General features: G+C 48.0%; 1 protein-coding gene across 3 annotated transcripts in view; it reads left to right on the forward strand.

Annotated features, from left to right (window-relative positions):
* The window catches only part of mpp1 (MAGUK p55 scaffold protein 1), an 83,710-nt gene that overhangs the window by 29,222 nt on the left and 36,611 nt on the right, over nt 1-17,877 (forward strand). For all 3 annotated transcript variants that reach the window (XM_085996535.1, XM_085996556.1, XM_085996545.1), the window contains 4 exons: nt 1,105-1,183; nt 2,594-2,679; nt 3,345-3,413; nt 7,451-7,644. In XM_085996535.1, the coding sequence (XP_085852661.1) occupies nt 1,105-1,183; nt 2,594-2,679; nt 3,345-3,413; nt 7,451-7,644 (428 nt within the window). The remainder of the gene's footprint in view (nt 1-1,104; nt 1,184-2,593; nt 2,680-3,344; nt 3,414-7,450; nt 7,645-17,877) is intronic.

Consider the following 17,877-nt stretch of genomic DNA (forward strand, 5'->3'; position numbering starts at 1 on the left):
GAGCCACCTGCCACAATATCGAGCCACAAAGTTTACGAGAGTGCCAGGTTCAGTCCTTAGTCTGCGTTGAGTAAGCAAATCTCAGGCAGGCATTGATAGGGAAACAACAACTAAATATCCTTGTTAGGACAAAGAAATGATTGCTCCACAGTGACCTCTACTGGAAGTGAGAGAATGTAAATGTGGGGTGAGGAAAGGAACGGGCTCAGCTGCGATGGTCTCCATACTTGAAAAGCCTGCTACTTACTGTCCAGGCTTACACATCAACCAATGGTCACTAAAGTAAGACACCATGGAATTGTATCCCAGCATTAGTTGCTCCTCCAGGAAAGGAGGGATAAGAGGAAGACTTTTAGGAATTTTTTTCCCCCTGAAACTTCACAGATGCAAGTTGTGAGGAAAAACCAAAGGAACGTAGGATCTTCTGCCTTGAAGGAGGTGATTCAGAGGACACCTCAATGAGGCATAAAAGAGAGTAAACGATAAAAGAAAAGCAAACACAAAATACTATTTCAAGTTCAATTGTGACAGAATGAATGCTGGTTTTTTTCATGCAAAGAGTGTTCAACACATGGAATGGATTTCTGGCTGCGGTAATGGAGAAAAAATCTCAAATAATTTAAGTAATATTTGGATGCTGTGAATGAAGGGACATGTGGGGCTTTCTGAATGGATGAGCTTTGTAGGCTAAATTACCTTACTTTTATGAAGGCTTTAAATTAAACTTTTGACAAGCAGCAGATCTTCAATCAGTAATACTGTGACCAACAAAAGCCAGCCAACTTGGTTACCTCATCCAGTTATGGTCTCAGTTGAATCAAGTGATCTACTACTCAGATAATGACCGGCTGCTGGTAATCTGCTCCCAAGTGGTTTCTTAGAGGAATAGCAATAGACTTCTACAATTCACTTGTGATCCAGCCCTGGTTTTACCATGCTGGTCTGTACATCCCTTTATGTACAGACACACACTCTCACACTCAGGCACGCGGTCCTTAATGTGGTGCAAGAATGTTACTTGCACTCTACATTTTGATGCCAGTTTGCTGATTCATGCACACACCATTTGGAGAAATATTTAATTTCACTTTTTGTAATCCACAGGGAATTACACTGAAACTGAATGACAAGGGACGCTGTGTCATCGGAAGGATCCTGCATGGAGGAATGATTCACAGGCAAGGTGTGAAACCCTCGCAGATGCTGCCATTTCCTCCTCTAGCATACTGTTTACATTCCCACCATGTTATGAGAAACCTGATTGAGACTTAAATATTTTGTAATTTTGCCCCCTCATTTTCTTTTCTCCTCTTGCTGTGGTACAGTTCCATGAGCACCGGGGTCCCCTCCAGTACCTCGCTCAAGAGGTCTAGCTTCATGGGTGGACCGTGACGGGGTGGGGTGGGGGGGAGGCTATTCCACTGATCCTGTCCTCACCTGACATTCACATACCAGGTTAGAAGCAGAAACCCGGGTTGATTTCCCTTCCCTAAGCCAAGGAAAGCAGAAGCAAATTGTTGCACCCTAGAGTTAAACCCAGCTGAGATTAGCCTTAAAGGCATTAATGACTCGGCATTGAATTTAACACCATTGGGGTCTTTGGAGCTCAGCCACTTACTGAGTACACTTGCTGAGCCACCAAGGGAGATTAACCTATTAATCCTACTAGTGCAAGTACATCTGGAATGAACTGCCTGGAAGGGTGGTGGAAGCAGATTCAATAATAACTTTCAAAAGGGAATGGGATAAATACTTGAAAAGGAAAAAATTGCAAGACTATGAGGAAAGAGCAGGGGCGTGGGACTAATCCGATAGCTCTTTCAAAGAGCCGGCACAGGCACAATGGGCTCCTTCTTTGCTGTGTCATTTTATGATTTGGATTCTCATTGTTGGCAGAGAGGTGATTAGGGAAAGTTGGAGAAAGTGGATGCCATGATGTGCAGCACTGTGATTGTTATACTGTTGTGAGGGAGGAGAATTGAATGTTACAGGATGCAAACTTGTAGTCCCAGATTACAGCAACCATTTAATGAACCTGCGCATTTTCCAAAGTTTCTGTATATTGAATAAATCAATAAATGCTGCAATAGGTTTTTGGGTGGCAAAGTGGGTTAGTGTACTCTTTATTACCTTGAGACCTGTTTTAAACCCAGCCCAGAAAAATGGGGTGGGTGTCTGCTCTCTCAGACCTTTGCTTTATAGGTTGTAAGACATTGACAGGCAAGTGCAGACCTCCTGCCTCACTGACAGGTGGATGTAGCCCTGTGCCTATTGCTGGCTGTAGCCCTGCATCTTTTGAAGTGACAGGAAAATGCAGACCTCCTGCCTCATTGAAGCCTGGTTTCAGCACTGCATCTATCATAGTGACAGGAAGGTGCAGACCCCCTTGTCTTATTAAAGGCTGTATTCCGGCCTGCATCTTTTGAAGTGACATGGGGTGTGGTCCTCCTGCCTCACTGAAAACTGCAATCTGTCTTGTGTCTTCTGCAATGACAGGAGAGTGCAGGCCCCTGCTTCACTGGGTCACTTAGCCCTCAAGTGTGTTTGCATTGCCCAGTGATGTTGAAAACGTGTTGTTTTCTTGAATCAACAGGCACACTCCATGTTGGTGATGAAATTCTGGAAATAAATGGTAAAAGTGCAGCAAATCAAACAGTGGAGCAGCTGCAGTTGGTGCTGGTAAGTACTGAGCTCTACAGAGTCCAGTCCAATTCGAAACAAACCCTCAAACATCAGCAACACTTTTACACATTAAAGTAATGTCGTATTCAGACTGACGGGGTGAAAGTCTCCTCTCTCAACCAAAATCCTCGTAGTGTGGATCCATAGTGTACTTCCCCACATTCATTTTCTAACAGGTGTCACTAGATAATGAACAGGGGCCCAAGCTTTGATGACTATTCTTCTCCCTCACCCTGCACTACCTCAGCAGTCTTCCTCAGAGACCATCCCATCAGGATGTCTAGTTTGTCAATGGAAATGTAACACCCCTGCAATAGGGGATGCTGCTCTGAGGCTGAAGATTAGGGCACATTATTGGAGCAAAACAAAATAAACTTGATTCTGTTATCAGAGTTCTCAATACACGCTGAAGGACTGGATGGAAAAATTGGTACTAGAGGGAGGACACACTGAGCAACCCTGATGTTTTTAAATACATGTAAATCATAGATAACAATGTGTTTTTGAAGTATCATGTAACTGAGTAGCAGTTTATGATGAATGGACTTCATCTTTAATATACACTTGCTTTTATCAGACCTGCTTATAAGGAAGGCAGTTTGTATCACTCTGTTTAAGAGTAGCTGTCCATTTGTATGAACTTCTTTCCGTTTATATTACAGAAAGAAATGATGGGAACCGTCACCTTACAGGTTCAGTCCAACTATCATTGCAACCCTCTGTCCTTTGAGGTAAGTGAGTTCACCATATGCAAAGCTTAAACCCTTACTTATAATCCCTGACTCTTTTAAGTCTTTCCAGAGTTGACCTACCAACATGTTTTAACTATATTAGTAACAAGGAGTTGTATATAGTTGGGGGAAACATTGACACATTGCATATGGTGCAGAGCATTACATTACATTAGACTTTAAAAATAATCAGAAAAGTTAACACCGATTGGTTTCCAACAAAAGCCAAGATCTCCTGTGCTGTGAGTTACATACCTCATGGAGAAGAAACAAAAATGGTTTAAATGATATATATTTTTTAATCTATGAGGCAGAAGGAACCTACAAGTGACAATCCTTACCCTTAATTGACCATTACCTATGTGTACAGTGACTGTACAAGCTAGACAGAGCTTGGGACGGTAGAGTTGGAAAATATCAAGCACTGGAGCCTCAGAAGAGTGGGGAGGAAGGGCTTCAAGTTTTGCAATACATACTTTCTTTATTTTTAGCGAGACATGGAATGACTAAGGTGTGGATGTGTGTGCACACGCGCAGACATAAATGTGTCTCTTTCTGGACATGCACATACACATGAGTGTACATGAATAGCTGTATGCACACATACCTGGTGCTAAGATTCATCTTAAACGTAGTGTTGAGAAACAATTTTTCCATCTGCTATATAACTACTCCCAAGAATCCATCCCATCTGTTCTCAAAGCCGCACAGGAAAAGATACCAGGGCTAAAGATCTGCAGCCCTTCTGATCCACCAAATGTACGTCTGGCAGAACAACTGCAAATTAGGGCCGGGCCATAATACCACAGGTCTCTGGCAATATTCAATGAGCCTTGCTGGGGATGGAGCCTCCACTTGTCCCAAAACAAGGACATTGACGTATGAGGGGACATGGCTGGGGACTCCCAGGCTGAGAGTTTTCATGTCCCTGGCCTGGTGTAAAATTGGCAAGCCAGTACACCAAGTGGAAGAAGGTGTACCAATCCACCTGCCAACCGGTGGTTGTGGGGCCAGGCATGGGATTTAGCTGGATTCTCACAGGTTAAGATGATTTTTGTTCAGCCCCCTTATAAAGGGGTCCAATGGGCACACCCAGAGTTTCTTTCAGGGGATGCCCCACCCCCCACCCGCCGGACCTAGCACCCTAGGTTGAAATTCATGGCTCTCTAGTTAAGTGGGTTCCCAAGACATGCCCCTAGTTGTGCAAAATTAGGTTTCCTTCTCCTGACCCCAAAATCATTGGTAGGGTCAGTGCCAGAGATCACCATTGGGCAGATGCTGATATTTACACCTGCATCAAAGGCTTTCAGGTTTTCAGTCCTGCCATATCTGACTCACGGAGACCAGGAAGGTTCCAGTTTGACCACTAGTTTTGTTGAGTTAGGTGGTTTCAACTGGAACAGAGGTGGGGTGTTCCATTTGTGAAGGAAAAGCAGCCATAGGATCGGGTTTTGTGTCACTATCCAATGGCCACTGCTAGCAGTACCAGTGCATGGATATCAGGTAAGGATAGGTTGTGACATTCTCCATAGTTAATAGCCTGCTGCAAGGATGACATGAATAATGGCAACTTGGGTGAGGTGCCTCAGCAAGGGTCAATGCTTTCACGAATAACCCACTCAATATCTCTCAAAAGAACTGCTAGTGCTTGTTTTCCTTGCCCTAAGGACATATTTATGAGAGAAATGGATGGTGGTCATTTTTCCATTCATTACTATATGTACCAAGGAAGGAGAGTCAATGGGCAGCTACCTTCTAGTGGTCTGAACCAATTCCTCAGGTTTCTCCCTTCTTTTCCTGAAGGCTGGGATAAGATCCTACAGGTGCAGGACACCCTTCGGTACATCATCCAAGTGGTCATTCTTTATGTGTAAACCTAGATAGTGAATGGCATCAAGCTATTTGACGATGCAGGACATCACAACTGAGCCTAATCTAGGCCTAGTCCAAAGTCTACATATGCACACATTCCAGCCATATCATCAGGTAAGTGATCAGGAGTGAGAACCCTTGCTGATTTATTTCCTCTAAGCCCAGGTACACCGTATCACTCCCACTCCTTGGGCTAAAATCACATAACACAGTACAAACCAAGAACAAAACCTGAGATCTTCCTGGTCTAAAAAGGCTCACTACCACACCATGCAATTACCAACTGAACCTAACCTTAACTGTTTAAGGAATGGATATGTATATCTACGAGGCAGATGTGAGAATTTGTTGTTGAATTGAGTGTTTCTCACTGGTTTTTGCTTCACAGGCCATAGGTTCTAATCAGCCACTACCATGAAAGGTGAATATTGCCTCCAAATCCTCTTGTGCTAGATGCTGTCATTCTTTCCATTTCACCCCGTTGGTCCCGGAACCACAGTGACATTGTTGTCTATCACAAGCCGCTTTTACCATTGCTGCTAGGCTCTCTTAGAGGTTATTTTAGTTTTAACAGAGCCCTGTTAGATGTTAGTTTTCAATGCTTAGAATAACCCTTTTACTAGCTTACAGTTATAACTATCTAAGTAAACTGCTCCTATCAGCATTAACCGATAGCTGTGCAACATTTTGTGGATATTGGCCCGGATTTTGCTGTAATAATAACAGCGAAGCTAGCAGTGCTCACCGTTATTACTGGGTAAATCTGACAACAACTTCTGGTGTCCGCAGTTAAATGCGGAAATCCAGACGCTGCTGTCAGAGATACCCATCTCCATGGTAGACTAGGCACTGAAATCACAGTAATGGCATGAACTTGGGGTAATTACTCACTAGTTCCACTCTAACAATGGCTCGTACATTCAGCAGTATGTGAGTTTTTAACGGCGTAATAAGTGATAATTATTCCTGAACAACTTCTCTGGCCCTGAAAATTTTATTTTACAAGTGTGGAGTCTCACTCAGAAAAAAGTTAATGCTGGAGATTTTAAAAAATAATAATTTTTTTAAAAGTTTTTCTGTCTGTCTCTTTTATCTCTCTCCCTTAATTCCATCTGTATTTCCCAATCTTTATTTTGCTTCCTGTAAATCATTTAAATGTAATTTATAGTTTCTGTTTTTTACTTCCTGGTTTAGACTTTGCGTGGCTCAGTGAGGTTTCTTCAATCTGATTGGTTGAAGAGTCTCGCTGTTGCTTGCTCTATTCACAGCCCCTCACAGATCCCCTGTAGACGGCGCCGCATTAAAACAGATGGCAAATTAGTAGAAATCTCTGCTGACAAGCCCACAAAGAGTCTGTGGACAACTGTATGTGAAGGGAACGGTGAAAGCCATTCGTTCGCTACTGAGACGAAAATCCAGGGCAATGTGAATGAGATTCAGCAAGAAGTTATTATCCAGTTATAGCTGAGGAGAGCAATGTTAGAGGGTAACTGTGCTTTGTCTGCTCTCTCCTCTTGCTGGTCAGAGGGTTCATCTACTCATCATTTTTGTTTGGTTTTGAAACAGACAGACATGCTTGATATTAATAATTAATATCAATAAAACTGTGAAGACTTTTATCCCTCCAATTTTCTCTGCACCTGTAGGTCCTTAAGATAAAGTACATTCCAGGGGTGCTGGCTACCCACTGGTAGTTTGCCTAAGTGACCTTTCTTCATGTGTGAGCCAAGACAAGACACGTAATTTAACCACGGGGACCATCATGGCTGAGCTTGATATTATCTTCGTCCAACATCCACTGATGCACTTTTCAGCAGGAGTCACTGGATTGTGATCAGTAGCAGGAACCTTGGCTTATTAATTTTCTCCCCTTCCTAGCCAAGGGATGCTGAGGCAATTTACAGTACCTCTTCTGCTGAGATCAGTAAACTCAGCATAGACCGAGGTTTGAACCTGGACCTTATTGACCTGTATGGTTCAGCTCCACAGACGGCACTTAAGTTACCCACTGAGCCATTCGGGAAAATATTAAGGGCCTTTATTTACAATATTCTGAGAAAATTTAATGATTAGAGAACATGCCCATGAACAGCATTGGTTGTGCGATGCATGCAATATTCATTCAGGATTCAGAACTGATTGATTATTTTGCCTTTCTTTCTCAGATGTACATGCGAGCTCAGTTTGATTATGACCCAAAGAAGGATGATCTGATCCCATGCAAGGAGGCTGGATTAAAATTTGAGACTGGTGACATCATCAAGATAATCAGTAAGGATGATCCCAACTGGTGGCAGGGCACTGTGGAAAACTCAGGCAAAACAACCGGACTAATTCCCTCCCCTGAACTGCAGGAATGGTACGTTCTGTTCTTACCAAGAGAAAAGAGAAAAGGAACCATCTGTTGGAAGCAGATGTGTGGGGGAATACAGCGATAGAATTGGAGAGAATGGCCTAGAAATTCAGTTGGTAGTGCCAGCCGCTAGCGCCTTAAGAGGGCGATAAGTGGGGCGCGAAGCGGCTAGCTCCCGGGCGCGGCGCGATCTGCGCCTCTCGCAAACTTGAGTGAAGATTTAGCGGCGGTGCAAAACCGCAACGCCCGCTCAGCTGCGCGCGCAGATCCTGACGTCATTTCATGGTGCAGCGCCCTTGGTGCGCCCCGAACCGGAACTTCAGTGGCGCCCCCCTTCTTTCCGCCTGGCGCTCGCAGCGACTGGTTGAGTGGAACGGTTCCCAGTCGCTGTGGGGCTGGGGGGGGGCGCTATTTAAAGGGGACTCTTCCTGCATTCTTTGTGGCAGCCATTTTGTTCCATTCCTTCTGTGAGAGAGAGATTTGGAAAGAGACAAAGGGAGAGAGCTTTCTGCTTTGACTCAGCGCTCGCACAGGTACTTCTGGCTTCAGCCCAGAGCTTTGCACTTGGATTTAACTTTCAGTGCCATAGCCTAGAGTCGCCACATATAATGGGGGCTGCAATGGGTGGAAACGTTGGCTTACTGCATTGCATTCAAAGGGCTCAGAGACGCCGTGAGAGAGTGCCAGTCATGGCCAGACGGAGAAGGGCCAACAGGCGTCAGCACAGGAGGCCTTACCCACCCAGGGTATACCGCCAGCAGTTCTCATATCTGAACATGTCTGAGGAGCAGTGTGTTCGGAGGCTGCGATTCAGAAGGGAGGTGGTCACTGAGATCTGCCACCTGCTTCAGAGAGATCTGCAGCCTCAGCTGAGGAGCAGGACGTCTCTGTCGGTGGCAGTGAAGGTGACAGTGGCTCTCAACTTCTATGCCATCGGCTCCTTCCAATCCGCTACTGGGGACATTGCCAATGTCTCCCAGTTCGTGGTGCATTACTGCATCTGCCAGGTCACGAATGCCCTCTTCAGAAGGAGACGTCAGTACATTTCCTTCCCCATGACCCTGGACAAGCAGCAAGAACGTGCAATGGGATTTGCAAGAATAGCGGGCTTCCCCATGGTGCAGGGCGCCATTGACTGCATGCATGTGGCTTTGCGGGCGCCTCTAGAGAATGCCGAGGATTACTGCAACCGGAAGGGGTACCATTTGCTGAACGTGCAGTTGGTGTGTGGCCACAGGCAGCTCATACTAGCTGTCAATGCCCGCTTTCCAGGCAGCAGCCACGACGCCTTCATCCTGCGCCAGACTTCAGTGGCAGACATTTTCGAAGCCCCGACTCACCCAGGAGGCTGGCTTCTCGGGGACAAGGGCTATCCTTTGTGCACCTGGCTGATGACCCCACTCCGTACGCCCACCACCCCTGCTGAAGAATGATACAATGACAGCCATCAAGCGACCAGGAACATCATTGAGCACACGATCGGCGTGCTGAAGCAATGGTTCCGCTGTCTGGACCATTCCGGGGGAGCCCTACAGTACTCGCCTGAGCGAGTCTCCCATTTCGTTGTAGTGTGCTGCATGCTGCACAACCTGGCTATCCTCAGGACTCAGCCACTGCCAGCAGACATTGGAGCACCACCAGAGGAGGAGGAGGAGGAGCACCAAGATGGGAGGGAGGCACAAAGTGCAAGGGCATTCTGTCGGCGGCTTATTGCAAGTCGGTTATAGGTCCCCTCTCAGGGAATGGCTTGTGCCATTGAAAGAACATGAATGGAGCCTCTCTGCAAACCCTGAGGCGGTCAAGGCAACAAATAGTTCAAAGTGCAAACATGCACAATCTGAATAAAGACAATTTTTTATTTAACAAACTCTGGGCCCTTCCCGCATGACAAACAAATACAGAGAAACCCCCCAAAAAACAGTCAGACACATAACTGGCTCTCACAACCTGGAGACAATGAACAAAACAGTCAAACAAAAATGACCATGATCCTCGACCTTCATGAAAAACAAACACAACATCATCGGCCTTCATAAAAACAAACACAACATCGTCGGCCTTCATAAAAACAAACACAACATCGTCGGCCTTCATAAAAACAAACACAACATCGTCGGCCTTCAGAAAAAACAAACACAACATCGTCGGCCTTCAGAAAAAACAAACACAACATTTTGCCACACCTCCTACTTTTCGGCCTGCGAGGGTGATCTGCCTCGCTTACGGGATTGGCCCCTTCCCGCCCTGCAGCTCCTCCGCAATGGGACCCCAGTGGCTGCAGCAAGGCTGGGGGAAGGCTGCTAAGGGTCAGATAGTGAGTCGGCAGATGCCCTTGGGGGACGGCCTGGACCAGCTCTGAGCCTGGAGGGCCCGGCTGCTGACTGCTCCAACTCTGCTTGGGCGGCAGCAGTCTGTCCTATGGGTGGTGGCAGCTGCAGTGGAGGAGTGACAGTGTTGGCAGCAGGAATGCTGCCAACCTGACAGAGCACAGGCACTCCCTGGTCGGACGAGACACTGGCACTCGCACGGGCCAGCACTGAAGCATGCGCAGCAATCTGCTGAAGGACAGACTGCTGGGCTGCTGCGGCACGGCAAGGGCCCCGGCGATTCCTGGCCGATCCAGCGAGGGTGGCAGCAGTTAGTGCTCGCGTGGCCCTGATCTGTGTCTGCATCAGAACAGCCAGTGACTGCATGGCACGACTAAGCACTTGGCTGGAAGCCGCATGTGATGCAGCGACGTCCTGCTGACTCCTGGCCTGTGCTGCCCCGAAGTCCTGCAGACTCCTGGCCTGTGCTGCCCCGAAGTCCTGCAGACTCCTGGCCTGTGATGCAGCGACTTCCTGCTGACTCCTGGCCTGTGCAGCCCCGAATTCCTCGACACTCCTGGCCTGTGCTGCCCCGAATTCCTGGACACTCCTTGCCAGTGACTCTATGCAGTCAGGCATCCTTGCCACTGCAGCCATGAGCTCAATGTGCCTGCGCTCAGCCTGGGCGCCCATTTCACCAAGGAGCCGCACCTCCTCTGCGCTCACTGTAGCAGGACTGGAGGCCACACTCACCCACCGGGGAGAAGCCGCCGAGCTTCCCTACCCCTCCTGCGTTGTTGCAGCCCGCTGGGCCCCGGAGCTTCACCCTCCTCAGACCCTTCCTCCCTGCTCCCCTCCAGGGAAGACGTGTCCCCATCATGGCCATGGGCTGCCTCGGCTGAGGGTGGCACTGATGGTCCGGCTTCCTCTTCCTCCTCCTCGCCTTCCGATTCACTCACAGTGCCAGCTTGAGGGCCCGCCTCCTCACCTGGCGAATCAGCATCTGAAAGCAGGGAGGCACAAGAGTTGCTTTAGAGTGAGGACAGGGCGGCAGCGAGGGAGGCATGAGTGCTGCTATGCACTGCATTGGTTCGAGAGTGGCAAAGGATGCTGGTGTGAGGCACAAATGGAAAGAGAGAGGTCAAAAAGGTGATGACCTTACCATTGCTGTCCAGAACGGGGTCGGCATCTCCAGTGGCGACGGGGCCAATCAGCCAGCCTGCCATGATCCGCTCCACTCGCTGTTCCAGGTCGCTGAGGTCTTTAAGTTCAGCACGGCCTCCCCCGGTCCGTTGCTGCTGCCTCCTATTGTGGGCCAGCTTGCCCTGCAAGAGAAAGGACAGGCTCTGAGTACAGTGTGAAGCCCTGATCTTGCCTGCACTGCCTCCCATGGTGGAATAGCCCTGACAGTGTCAAGCCCTGATTTTGCCTGCGCTGCCTCCCATGGTGGGATAGCCCTGACAGTGTCAAGCCCTGATCTTGCCTGCGCTGCCTCCCATGGTGGAATAGCCCTGACAGTGTCAAGCCCTGATCTTGCCTGCGCTGCCTCCCATGGTGGAATAGCCCTGACAGTGTCAAGCCCTGATCTTGCCTGCACTGCCTCCCATGGTGGAATAGCCCTGACAGTGTCAAGCCCTGATCTTGCCTGCACTGCCTCCCATGGTGGAATAGCCCTGTCAGTGTCAAGCCCTGATCTTGCCTGCACTGCCTCCCATGGTGGAATAGCTCTGACAGTGTCAAGCCCTGATCTTGCCTGCACTGCCTCCCATGGTGGAATAGCTCTGACAGTGTCAAGCCCTGATCTTGCCTGCACTGCCTCCCATGGTGGAATAGCCCTGACAGTGTCATGCCCTGATCTTGCCTGCACTGCCTCCCATGGTGGAATAGTCCTGACAGTGTGTAAAGTGGTGATTGTGCATGTGATTTTCATGAGAGTCCCATAGTTGCTGGATGAGGGCTGGGCATTGGGCCTTTCAGGGCCCTTTGGCCATAAAGTGAGGTGCACATGCAGGGATGAAGAGGATACTGGAAAGGGTACTCGCCCTGACAACCCAAGTGAGGTCGTTGAACTTCTTTCTACATTGTGTTGGTGCCCTGGGGACCATGCTGCTGGAGGTCACTCTGTGTGCCACTTCCCTCCAAGCTTTTCTATATTCGCTGGGCAGCGGCCTCCTGCCACTGTCAGGAAAGAAGATAGGTTGCCTGCGCTCCACTGCGCCAACCAGAACCTTCAGGGCACCCACACTGAAGCGCTGCGCTCGCTCCCTAGCCTTCTCCATGGTCGTGGGCGTAGCGTTGTTGAAGCAGGTTTGTCCAGGCCTAGAATCAGGGCTCCAGTGTGCAGGGCGTGGCTGCAAACCAAATTGACCCTCCCCCTTTAAGAGCAGACCGGCGCCAGTGTGTCTGCCTGCAATCGATAACTTGCCGCACCTGCACTGTGCCCGCCCTCGGTGGTAGCGCCTCAGCTCGCCAGCTTAGCGCTTTATGATAGTCGTGCACTGCCTGCTTTAGCGCAGCAGCAACCTCTTGGGGCGATGCAACTCAATTTCGGTGAAGGTGACGCTAAGTTGCACCGGGCGCTAAATTTAGCGAACGCCCGGCTGTAGCGCCCCAAACGTGGTGATACTGAATTTCTAGGCCAATATCTTTAAAGCATTAGTGTCTATCCTTCTGGAGCAGGGGGCCGTATTTATGTGCCATAGTGAATGATTAGGCCACGTATGAGTCAGACAGAATCATAATTAAACACCACATCCAACTCAGAGTCTAGCTTTTGCTAGTTGGAGTCATTAGATAATGTCATTTCCACCCTCTTTAATTCTGTTTCTGCTCTCTGTCCTCTTGTACTTCTTTCTTGCTTTCTAGTCTTCCACTTCTGTCTCTTGTTGTTTCACCTCCCGTATTTGTCTCTTGGTGGGGGAAATTTTCGGGGGGGGGGGGTCAGTGGGCACGTTTGGTGGCGCAACGGGTGAGGAAACAATTTTTTAATGGGTCGGGCCGCCACGCATCTTTCCCAGATGTCGGGGCTGTCAGTGTTGAACAGACCCACCACACAGTGGCGGGGGAGGCAATTCAGGACATTGGCCCAGTAATTCAGGTCCAAATGCGTGAGTACGGTCTGGGTACTCACGCATCTGGCCGGATGAAATGCCGGCGTTCAGGAAACACCGTGCATGCGGAGAACGCCGGCATTTCCGGTCCTCTGAACGAAGGGGTTCAGAGGCACAGCGCGTGCGACTGCACAGGCAGCGCGTGCGCAGTGAACTTTGTCGATTTCATTCATGGATTCAGTGAGGGTAAGTCCTTACAAGTTACACTTGAAAAAAGCATGTGTAAAGTTGGTCCAAGGCTGCGGAGGAAGATATATTTTATCGTGGAGCTTCTGAAAGGCAATATTTTTGTTTGGGAAAGGGAGAAAGTTATTTTAAGAAATGCTGAGGTTAGTTTTAAAGTTTAAATTTTTTTTTTTAAACGGGTTTTCAGTACGGTAGGTAGAAGGAGCAATTGTGGCTGTGTGAATTGAATGTGAGAATGAGTGTTCTAAAATGAGTAATGTAACATTTCCAACACTTTTAAGAAAGAAACTTTTCATCAGTAATAAGTAATTATGTATGTATGTATGTCCGCATATATTCCTTTACGTATATGTATGTATGTTTTATATTCCTTTACTTATGTGTATGAATGTATGTTTTTAATTATGATTTTCCAATAAGTTACTTTCTCTGAAAGTCATAATTAAATACATACATTCATACACATAAGTAAAGGAATATATTCATACACGCAAAGGAATATATACAGACATACATACATAATTACTTAAAAGAATATATTACTGATGAAAAGTTTCTTTCTTAAAAATGTTGGAGTCATTTTCACATTTAATAAACACAGCAAATTCAATTCACATAGCCACAATTGATCCTTCTACCTACAGTACTGAAAACCCGTTTTAAAAAACAAAAATAAACTTTAAAACTTACCTCAGCATTTCTTAAAATAACTTTAATCCCTTTCCCAAACAACCGCAGCCTCTGGAGCAACTGTACTCATGCTTTTTTCATGTGTAAGTTGTATTGACTTGACCTCACTGAAAGCATGAATGAAAGCAGCGAATTTTACTGCGCACGCGCTGCCTGTACAGTCGCACGCGTTCTGCCTCTGAACCCCTTCGTTCAGAGGACAGGAAATGCCGGTTTTCCCCGCATGCGCTGTGCATGCTGAAAGCCGGCATTTCCTCCGGACAGACGCGTAAGTACCCCGACCGTACTCGCGCGTTTGGAAGGGAATTACTGGGCCAATATTTTACATGTCAATAAAATGAAAAATTTAACAATTGCACGATTTGCCCCCTCGCATCTGCGACTGAGGGTCCAAGGAGGTGCATTGCGCAACAGGTCATCGTCGTACGTATCCTCACACTGTTCCCTTTCGGGAACTGTATGAAGTGGTGGAAGGATTTCTGGCCACGTTAACACTCCTTCCGTGACCATAACCATCTTCATACCAGCCATTAGGGTGGTTAGTCCTATGGCGTGAGGGTTTTACGGGCTCCCACAACCCATCTGAGGGGGGGGGGGCACCCACACCCGCGGACGCAAGTATCCCGCTGGATGTCCACCCAGAATTTATAGTTGGAGCTCCGACTCCACTTGCCGGGACTGTCTGGAGCGGGGTTTGAAACCCTACTCCCTCTGGCCCAGCGGCGGGGATGCTTACCGCTACGCAAAAGGCCCACTCCGCACAAAAGGTGACACCCATACGTTTCCTGCGCCTTTTCCCTCCCCGTGACTGGAGCCCTATGCTGCCACTTGAAAGACCAAGCTATCATCTGTCCTTTTTGCGGCGCCTTTGACTTCTCATTACCAATGATGAGCAGGCGCTGCGCCTCCACCTCGTTGAGGAGATTGCTGAGGTCATCATCAGTTCAATTGTGAGTTGTTTTAATGCCGTGAATTGTGCTCATTCCAGCCATTTCACGTTGCTAATCGGATTGGGCCTTTGGCATAGCGGTAGGATCCCTGCCGCTGGGCCAGACGGGGTAGGGTTTCGAACCCCGCTCCAGACAGTCCCGGCAAGTGGAGTCGGAGCTCCGGCTCTAAATTCTGGGTTGACATCCAGTGGGATATTTGCGTCCGTGGGTGTGGGTGGCCCCCCTCCTTGTATAGCTTGTGGGAGCCCGTAAAACCCTCCCGCCATAGGACTAACCACCCTAATGGCTGGTTCAAAGATGGTTACGGTCACGGAATGAGTGTTAATCACGGCCATAAATCCTTCCACCACTTCATACAGTTCCCCAAAGGGAACAGTGTGAAGACACGTATGACGACGACATTGGTAAATAAATAAATGGAATAAAAAAAATTATTTTAGGGCTTTTAAAAGTCTTTAAATAGCTTTAATTCTGTTTAAAACTACTTCAGATTCTTCGAAATAATGTAAACATTTTTAAAAGTTTATAAAAGTTACCAAAAGCTTCATAAAAATACCAAAAACCTATTTAAAATGCTGCTTTGCATGTAAAAATGCTTAGCAGCTTGTGAGAAACATTGGGGGCGTGTCCTATTAAACTGAGACCTCAAGGGGCGTGTCTCACTTGCACAGCGCGCTCCAGGCTTCACGCTGGCTGCACTCCTGGGCGGCGTGACGTCAGACGCTGCCCGGGATTCTTCTTTTTCAAACACGAATTCCAGGCGTCCCTGGAGGTGAAATGTCAGCGCGTCGGGTAAGTGCATATCAGGGGCTTGCACGCGCGGCAAGCCACCGACCCGAATTACTGGGCCATTATGATCTTGTGAAAATCCCATTAAGAAGTATTTTGAGCTCACCTTTACATTTTACGAGGTTGCCCACGGGGTTCACACTGCTTGGGGATCACGTCAGGTAAGGAGGTCGGGAATTGTATGACCATGGGATCATATTATTTGACAGCTGCAAATATGCTATAAAATCTCCCAGTAAAGGGAATTAAGGGTTACGGGGAGCGGGCAGGAATTTGGACATGAGTCTAGGTTCGGATCGGACATGGCCCTGTGGATAGCGGAGCGGGCCCAGGGGCCGTGTAGCCTGATCCTGCTCCTATTTCATGTGTCTAATTCTGTTAGATTCAGGAGATGGTTCTGTGATAGTAGATTGGCGGTTAGGATCAGATCAGCCATGATCTTATTAAATGGCGGAGCAGGCTCGAGGGGCCGATTGGCCTACTCCTGCTCCTATTTCTTATGTTCTTATGTTCTTATCTCACAGCTGTTCACTTTCCAAGCTCAGAAGATGTTGCTCACTGCATTTGGAAGACAGATTGAGCTTTATGCAGGTTGCAAGTGTGCGGAATAAACTCTCTATCCAGTGTCACCTCATTGGAACAACCTCTCTCACGACTGACAGATCGCTTCCGTCGTCTCAAGTTCACCTGCCATCTATTTCATCAGCATCAGTGCCGTTGAAACTATCTCACCTTGGTCCTTAGAATCTCACCACAATCAGCCCCAACACCAGCAGCACCAGGCACACCAGCAGCACCAACAATAACACCAACCTTCTCTGCAATCAACTGATGCTGCACAGGACACAGGGCATCAGCACCCGATCACATTGCTGCCCAGGAGGCCAGGGATGGCCTCACCATGGCCAGACTTACTTCACTTGGTACTGTACACCCTGGCTGCCACATGATGCGCCAGGTTGGCACCACCCCACACCAACACCATAAAGTATCCCTACAATGACCAAGCCATTCCTTTCACACTCATCGCCATTGCGGGGGGCTACCGTTATATCTCACCATTCACTGCAACTCACTGAGCCACTTCCAAAGGTGCACACAAATCTGTCCAAGAATGCAAAGTGTTGAAATTAAAGGTTTCAAAGTTTGACACCACGTTAACAGAAATTTTACATGAACATTGCATAAAACACCCAAGTGTCTACCCTTGTGTGTTGTTAGTTGGTATGATTGCACTAGGATGAGGGTGAGTGTGAGGGATGGCTAGTGAGATAGGGATGTGATAATGTAGATAAAGAGGGATGGGTGGAGGTGCAAGGTAAGTTGGTGTGAGTAAGGATGTGCAGGGGTAGGGTAGGGAAGGCAGAGTGATGGGGATGTGATGAGTGGCACAGCAGGATGCGGTTGAGTGTGGCTTGGCAGTAACGTTTCATGATCTACTGAGATCATTGAAAGGTTTGTGCCACTGCAGCCTGGTCCTCCTGACCACATCACTGCTTGTGCCTTCCTGTGCAATGTGCAACCAGGCTGCGTTGGTGTCCTGGAAAGGTGTCTTCCGCCCATGGCAAGGGAAGAGAACCTCCCTGCGTGCGGTGACACCCTCCATAAACATATGGAGGGAGTCATGGGGGAGCCTGGGTGCAGCTGTGCTCCTCTGTGCAGTGATTGTCAGTGTTTGCAACACCTCAATGCTGTAGAACACTGACAGCACAAATGTCAAAGTAAATTTGCGCATGGTCCCTTTAAGGAAACCGGCTGATGACGTGTCATCAAATGACATCATCAGACCCGTTTCCTTCAATTGGCCGGCAAACGTGCTGGGCGGGCTTAACAAGCCCAATCAATGTAAAATCATTCTATACAGTGGGCTGGAGACAGCAGCGGGGTCGGGACCCGCCACCGATGTCACCCGCCAAGGACCCGCTGAGGTTGGGGAAATCGCGGCCTTGGTTTCTGCTTCTGCATTTGTATCTCACTCTCTTCCTGGGTTTATTTCTAAAGGGATAGAATTGAAAAGTAGTGAAGTTATGCTAAACTTGTATTGAACCTTGGTTCGACCACACTTGGAGTACTGCGTACAATTATGGTCATATTATAAAAAGAATATAGAGGCACTGGAGAAGGTGCAGAGAAGATTTACAAGGATGATGCCAGAAATGCGAGGGTATATCTATCAGGAAAGGATGAATAGGCTGGGTCTCTTTTCTT

Source organism: Somniosus microcephalus, chromosome 1 (genome assembly GCF_052327205.1).
Source record: "Somniosus microcephalus isolate GS21.2 chromosome 1, FLI_Smic_1.0, whole genome shotgun sequence".
Classification (NCBI taxonomy): Eukaryota; Metazoa; Chordata; class Chondrichthyes; order Squaliformes; family Somniosidae; genus Somniosus; species Somniosus microcephalus.